Source organism: Medicago truncatula, chromosome 2, assembly GCF_003473485.1.
Source record: "Medicago truncatula cultivar Jemalong A17 chromosome 2, MtrunA17r5.0-ANR, whole genome shotgun sequence".
Taxonomy (NCBI): Eukaryota; Viridiplantae; Streptophyta; class Magnoliopsida; order Fabales; family Fabaceae; genus Medicago; species Medicago truncatula.
This window is the reverse complement of record NC_053043.1, coordinates 1,808,920-1,816,881: the sequence shown is the minus strand read 5'-3', so window position 1 is coordinate 1,816,881 and position 7,962 is coordinate 1,808,920. Positions and strand designations below refer to the sequence as shown.

Here is a 7,962-nt window from a genome sequence, read left to right as displayed (position 1 = left end):
ACAATGACTCAATCTCCACCTTCATTGCCAAGGAAGACATTATCAGTCGTCTATCGATCAACGGCGGATTCACCGTCCACCGGAAGTTCTCCTCTTGAACCATCAGCAGCTTCTCCTTCACCATCTGATCATCCACAACAACCAGCTGATGACCAACAAAGTGTGTTACCATTTATACATGGCATTCAGATTTTCTTGGCAATCTATTTAAGTATTTTATGTTTGTTGATAATTGTGGTAATGGTCTTTCTCTTGTTTCTATTTGTAAAATATATTCGAAGCCGCTGCCTTTGATTATGTAGAGATGAAATTTTTCGATGGAGTTGATTGCATTTTCTTTTTTATTTAGTTAAACTTATGCACTACAATTTTATTTTCACTACTCTGTCGTGACCGTTCATTGTTTTTCATTGATATGGTGTTATATATCTTATATTAATAAGGTTTTTTAGATTTATATATATATATATATATATATATATATATATATATATATATATATATATATATATATATATATATTTTGAATCGGTATCTCTGCAACTCCATAGACTAATTCCTAATAGATTTAAAGAACTAGACTCGAATCCACATCTGGTCTTTGTCGGGAACATGTGAGACACATAAGGTGAGTTATTTTCTCTCAACCAAATTTTCTCATATATAAGAGTTGGAGGATCAAATCTTTGACCATTTGCTTAAGGGGTTCAAGTCTTTTACAACTTGAACAAATCTATTACTATTAGTTATTGCGCCGTAAGGTAATGAACTATGAACAAAAGTAACTCATTATTTGGAATGATGAATAGAATTATAGAGTAATTTAGATAATATACTTTATTTTTTATTTTTTTTTTATAAATAAATTAGCTTAGAATGATCAATTTTACATTTTACATATAATACATTTTTGGATGGGTATAGTCTTTGACCGTGTGGAGTCATTCTTTTATAGTCGATATATAAGTGTGCAGATGTGGGTATCACGGCTACAATAGTGCTGATCCCGTTTGCAAATCATATCAGAATTGTAACATCATTAATATTTAATACGAACTAGTAATATTTACAATAATAGTGATTGGTAATGGCATTATAATTACAATAAATTCAGCAATAATGAGGTTTAATTATTGATTAATAAGAGATTATGCTGTTGATCTTACACTTGTTCTCGAACAGTTTCCTGTCCAAATCCGATAGTAATATTGCATACTAAATTGATTTTTTTTTTCAGGGATTGCAGACTAAATTGATAGTAGTAATTAGTTATAAGAACTAAACTGACAGTAAATTGTTAAAATATAGAAACTTAATTCACAATTTAACAAAGTTAGACTTGAGAACATTTTAAACTGATAGTAGTAAAACCATCATGACGACATACATAGTTTTTGAAAAAAACCAAAAATATATACTAATGAAAACTATCCAATACCATAGATACAAAATACATTGTCCTCGTGAACATAGCTCAGTTGGTATGGACAAAGCATAAGGTATGGGGTTCAAACTCCGGCCACCACAAAAACAAAAAACAAAAAAGATACAAAATACATTTCAGCGTTGTTATTTATAGCAAACACATTTTCACGAATCACTTGTGAATAAATTTACCCTTGTATGAAGAAGTGCGCAGCATTATTCACCCATAATGAAAGGTAGTGGGAATGAGGCCAACTGCTACATGAATTACTCAGAATCGCTGTTTCAACGTTAAGCCAATATCTTTCTCTATTTCTGGTTGGTGTCCAACTTAATTTTACTCAACATATAAAGAGGGGCATCTTAGTTCTAAAAAGTAAATCACTTTTCTTTTACCTTCAATTGTGCATTATAAATTATCAGAATGCTAGTGTACTCATCAATACATCAAACTTCAAATTACATTTTTCTCACACTCACCTGTTACAAACTTTAAATTACATTTTTCATGCACTCGCCTATTAATCAATTTGAAAAAGAATGGTTACAAAATTTTGCAGTGAAAACATTCAAACTCGTGCAAGGGTTTGACTGCCATGTTTGAAATAACAACTTACGGGCACAGTGTTACATGATCTCACTATCGTTGCATGATACGCACGGGTAGAAACTTTCTGCTTCTGTTGAGTAAATATTGCGATTGAAAAATCACTAAGCTTCGGTGAAAAGATACTGAAGTAAGGAAGCAACAACAGCTATGCTTAAACTGTTTCCTAGCAATGCATACCTGTATAAGAACGAAGACTCTTAATAACAATAAGCAAAATAAATGTACAAATGCCAACATAACTCAGCAGTCAGCAGACTGACTAACTAATCATGAAAAGCAGAGAATGCATAAGTATTGTTTAAGCCAGTAAAATGCCATACCGTTGTTTGAGACTAATGTGTTCTGGAAACTCGAAATCTTCAGGAAAAGAATGTAGGTTTGCAACCTAGTTACAGGATGACAAATACCTTTTAAATTAGTAATAGAGCTTGAAATCAAAACAATATTATATTGACACACTTGTTCAAAAAAAATATTATATTGACACATGCATTCATGTGAAAGGATTTAAACACAATATTAGACACAGACATGCAAGAATGCATGATATCCCTGAGAATGAAGAAAATCCACTCACCTCTCTCGGTGTAAAGTATCTAAGACACTGCTCCTTGAGTGATGTTTTGTCCCTCTTCACTGGCTGCAGATTCAGATTGAGTCATTGAGGATAGCAAAGAATGAACAAGTTCCATACTTCCAAAATTATAAGAATCGCTACGAAACAATTTATTTAAAATTTATTTTAAAAAGCTATGAATAGTTGTTAAGCTTTTATTGGAATTGGAACTTTCTTTCCAAACAGAACCCACCCACTCCCCCACCCCCCAAAAAAAAAAAATGAAGCTACATGGTGGTTTAAATAAGGGTTAAATATGTTTTTGGTCCCTACATTTTACGCGATTTTGAGAATAGTCCCTACATTTCAATAAATGTTTTTAAAATCCCTACATTTTTCCTCCGTTAGCGTAAATAGTCCCTGTTGTCAAATTTCTAACGTGATGTCAATGTTGGTGGTTCAATCTCGCCGGAAAACGGCGGGGAACTTCACCACGGTCTTTCTCCGCAACGTCGTAGATGCGGATCGCCGGTGTTCGTGACATTTCCAGTGAAATATGTTGGTTTAGATGGAAAGATTTGGAGGCCGAAAGCGATGATGTTATCGTTGAAAGTGTTTGCTGTTGCGGGTGTGGAAGGTGTTGTGGTGGAGATTTGGTGGGGTGGGTTTGAACTTGTTATGATGGCTTGTGTTTCATCAATATGACACTGAAGGCAGGGACCAATTGCACCAACGAAAGAAAAATGTAGGGATTTTAAAAACATTTATTGAAATGTAGGGACTATTCTCAAAATCGCGTAAAATGTAGGGACCAAAAACATATTTAACCCTTTAAATAATAGCATTATATCTGAATTGATATTGAAAACTGCATATTTTAAATATAAAGAAACTTTTAACACTCAAACAGGTAGTCATTTATCCTTTCAAAGTCACAACTGTGAAAAGCTACCAAGCATAAGATGTCAAGGATTATTATGTACAGAATAGCATGCGAGTAATATGTCATATGTGAATACATCAAACCATATGGTCAAGAAAGGCTTCTATTAAGAATTCCTAACCTGAACAGTAGCCAAAAGGGAGCCAGTTCCCTTCACATATCTGTAATAACTTTTCGTGAAACAGCAGCAGCGCTTTGAATCAGGATAGACAACATCTAAGCTCGTTTAAGGAAACAGGATTCAAGAGAGAATATTATTGAAGCATTATTTTGTTCTTGGGAAAAAATAGGATTGTAAGTTATAGCATAATGATTTAAATATGCTCAAAACCAATTAATGGGGAAAGGATACCCATAGCACTCCCCCACCTTTCTAACAGGCTTGGGTGAACATAATACTTGTCTAAAGTGTCATATTCATGATCATTATCTGTCCCTGAAGTTCTAGAAGTGTCATTAGACAGACTGGTCGTTGAAGCCGCAGATTCAACATTTGTATCGCTGTTAGGATTCTTCAATACGAGAAATTTCTCAATAGGTTGACATGACTGCAACAAATTTTGACTGTCCTCTAGTGATAAATCATCTTCCTTTGGAGCTGTATTAAAATGCTCAAATAATGGTCTTGGAGATTGAATTAGCTGACGGTTCAAACAACCATTTAGAAAAGATGACGGTTTCCTCTTAGCCTGAAAACAAACATGTTCAGGTCAATATCACAAACTAAGCCAAAAGGTTTACAGATTCAACTAGAAAGAATCCTAGGTAAAGATATTAGAATAACTAAATCTGATTTTGCCCTCACTATCAGTAAAATGTAAAATAAGCCTTTATTAACACAACTTGCAAATCAAGTTACTAACAATAACTTTTCTCACGAGACTAAAGAGCAATTAAAGACCCAGCAGCAAAAAAAAAAAACAGGATTACAACTATATGAACATGTCCCAAAGCATATTGCCTGACACCAACTGATTCTTTCATGTTATAAACTATATCCCAAGTCTTTTGAAGAACTAGTTTACACTTCCGAGTAAAATAACATTCTAAGGCTAAAGAATACTCACCAGACAAAAATAACGAGGCCTAGAATATGGGATTCCAAACTGTAAAGGGCTCAGAATGAACTCCTGTGTGATAAAATTTGTTTTTTCCAGGATTTCAATCAGTTTTGCATGTGTATCAGATGTCTGTAGCCAGAACGGACAAAAAAGAATTAATGAATGGAAGAAACCATTAATGAAACTTATTTAGAGTCTTAGTTAACATGTTGAATTGAAGAAGACAAACCTCAAATCCGACAACATTTTCCACAAATAACATACTTGGAGGCTGCAATAAGAATGGGATGAGCTCAAGAATCTGAAGAAAAGAAAATGCCCGTGCATCACCAGTGTCCTTCTGAAGACCTAACACAAAATTATTGAGCAACATTTTTCTTACAGAATGAAATAAATCAGTTATAATAGAAGAAGAAAATTCACCTTGTCGCGTGTAAGGTTGGCAGGGAGGGGAAAGGAGCCATGCATCGGCACCATATTTGTCTAGATCAGTAGCAGTTAAACATTGAATATTTCCCTAAGTCAGCCAAAAAAAAAAATATCCAAATCAGGTAGATCAAACATTTCCAAGAAATAGAATTGACGTAGTTTATGACATGTAATCTGACATAAAATTCCTGGCTGACAATATATGTAGGGTTGATAATTGTGGCTAAATATTGTTAAAGGAAAAATGGGCAGGATGTGATGCTTCCTGGCTGAAAATAAAATTCCTCTTTAATTCACTACTAACTAATGCAATGGGAAATATAACGTAATATAAAAGAAAATAAACATTTGCTTAGACTCGGCCAATTAAGGTTTACATTACTGTAACCTTTCAGGATTAATGATGCCAATTCTGTACACCAAGATAAATATTATGACAAAATAGTGATAAAAATGTTACTTTTAAAATGAAACCCCATTTGAAACCACAGAATTTACAACAAACATGCTCAAAGTTGTTCAAAATTAATGTAGTTTAAAAGAGGGTTTATATGAATTCCTTAAATTCAATCTATGTTGTTATAGTATTGGTGAAATTAAATATATATTAATCCTAAGCGTTAATTTATCTATCATATTCTCTAAAACTCCCAAACAAAGCCTAAGAGTAAAACATGATAAAATCCATATTTTTGGAACATGTAGAAAGCTAGAAATAAACATCCAAAATAGCTTAAAAGTTAAAGGGGATTCAAAGTTCCATAGAATGAATGAATCAATCAACGCATACAAAATAAAAAAGGAACTACAAATTGTGCATTTAATTGAGCAGAAAGCAGTGGCATAAGCACTTGTGATATTGTTTGGGAGAACTTATGAAAACAGCTTATGACATGTTCATAAGCTTATTTTCATATGTTCTGCAGGATAGCTTATAGATTATTGATAAGTGGTTATAAGCATGCAAAAACCTGGTAAGGACGATGAGAAAAGTTGTGTTGATAAACATCATTAGCAATGTTATTAATTTCAAATGCTTCAATTACTTCCGCGTTTACTTGTGCTTTCATCAAAGAGTATCTCTGAATCATCATAAAAATAAAAATAAAAACACAAATATTATCAATTATTGAATTTAGAAATTGAAATGATAAGATGAATAATTAATAATACCATGCCGCCGATTCCACTGTAGAACTCGAGAACTCTCTGCATCTCTTTCACCATTTTCAGACAGAACCCACTAGGGTTGTGTTCCTAGTAGCAGTAGCAGCAATTTTAGTTTTAGTTGTTCACAAAAGAACCAATTTTAAAATTCGTAAATATTTTTTTTTTTTTTTACTAAGAATTCGTAAGTAATATGAAAAATTGGTGCGTTTTACAACTCTTATACTACTATCGTTGATTTGATAAAATTGGACGGTTTGATGTTCGTCACTTAAGTTGTTACATAGTATCGTAAGAAAGGGGGGTTTGAATTGTGACCCTTTTTTTTTTTTTAAATTTATTCCTGAAACTTAAATAAGTATATAAGCTCAAGAAAAAATTCTTGGTTAGTGTTACGTGAGTAATAATAAAATATTGTAATATTAGGATCAGAGAACTCTGGATAATAAAGTAAATAAAAGGACCAGAAAATTCTGGAATAAAATACTGAAATAAATAAAGCAGTAAAGGACCAGAAAACTCTGGATATAGTACTGAAATAAATAAAGCAGTAAAGGACCAGAAAACTCTGGATATATATAACTGAAATAAATAAAGCGATAAAGGACCAGAGAACTCTGGAGATATTAAGAATAAAATAAATAGGACCAGAAAGTTCTGGATAATTATTAAGTAGTAGGTTAATTATTTAGTTTTAGTTTATGGACCAGAGCACTCTGGATAATTAATAAAGTTAGTTATAGGTTATATGTGACGGCCAGAAATTAAGAGATGAGAGAAGAGAGAACACAAGAGAATTTATCCTGGTTCGCCTAACCGGCTACGTCCAGTCCCCACACTACGTGTGAGATTATCCACTATAGTATCCTGCTATCAGAAACTTCTGAATAGCACTATAATATGTTGATCACACCAGATCAGTCCGTTACACTCTGTATTATCAACCTCAGCAGGCTTCTACGATTCTTGATCACACAAGAAAAGTTCTATCTCAAACTATTAAGCCCAATAGACTTGAGATCTAAATACACTTTGTGTTTGTAAGAGAGTTTATGTTGTGGATCCTATTTTCTCAACACTTGTTTGAGATTATGATAAAACAAACTTAAAAGATTATGATCCAAATCTAGTGCAAGAGTAGAAGTTTGTTTGTTTGAGTTGAAGAGCTTGTGAATATTCTGATTGATATTCACGTGAGAGAGATTTGATTTTGCTTTGAGAGAGTATGATAATCTTGTTTGTAAGCTCTTAAGAATTTGCCTTGCTATGTGCTTGTATTTATAGAGGCCTTTGTCTTTGAAGCTTGACAGAAAAATACAGCTGTGTTGTCCTTTCCAAAAACAGCCCATGTGCTTGTGTTTTTGTAGCTTGGCGCGCAAGGATACACAAAAAGGAAACCTTTGTGAGTTGCAGAATGTTCTTCAGACATTCTTTGAGTTCCAGCTGTTTGGGAAAGAGTATATACGCGTGACTGTAGGCCAGCTGTGATATGGTGGCATTAGGATGACATCCTTATCTTGTTGTACCTTTACCAGACCATTCTTGAGAACGTTCTTCATGTGTAAGTTTAGATTTTTTCTTCTTTCTTCTAAGACTCACGTGAGCCTTTGAATATTCCTTTTGTTGCAGAAGCTTTTTATCCTCTTTTGGTGAGACAAAGGGAATATTGTATTCTTCCTTTCAATGATGTAGCAGAAAGTATATGTGTGTCTTTTTGCTCTTTTGCTTTGATGAGATTATTTATAAGCTTAGAATGTTCTTCTCTTTAACA

The 7,962-nt window shown here is 33.2% G+C and overlaps 1 protein-coding gene across 2 annotated transcripts; it reads right to left on the bottom strand.

Moving 5' to 3' along the window:
• Positions 1–1,788: 1,788 nt before the first annotated feature.
• On the bottom strand, positions 1,789–6,358 carry LOC11433867 (tRNA (cytosine(38)-C(5))-methyltransferase 2). Of its 2 annotated transcripts, XM_003593178.4 has the most exons (10): positions 6,198–6,358; positions 5,996–6,106; positions 5,019–5,112; positions 4,825–4,943; positions 4,602–4,724; positions 3,887–4,223; positions 3,656–3,750; positions 2,613–2,675; positions 2,356–2,420; positions 1,789–2,212 (listed from the first exon to the last, which is right to left on the bottom strand). In XM_003593178.4, the coding sequence occupies exons 1-10, from the start codon at positions 6,249–6,251 to the stop codon at positions 2,137–2,139; spliced, it is 1,137 nt and encodes a 378-aa protein (XP_003593226.1). In that variant the 5' UTR covers positions 6,252–6,358; the 3' UTR covers positions 1,789–2,136. The 2 variants fall into 2 exon arrangements, with proteins under 2 accessions (XP_003593226.1, XP_024631629.1); XM_024775861.2 differs by lacking the exon at positions 6,198–6,358 and having other exon boundaries at positions 4,825–4,935.
• Positions 6,359–7,962: the final 1,604 nt, after the last annotated feature.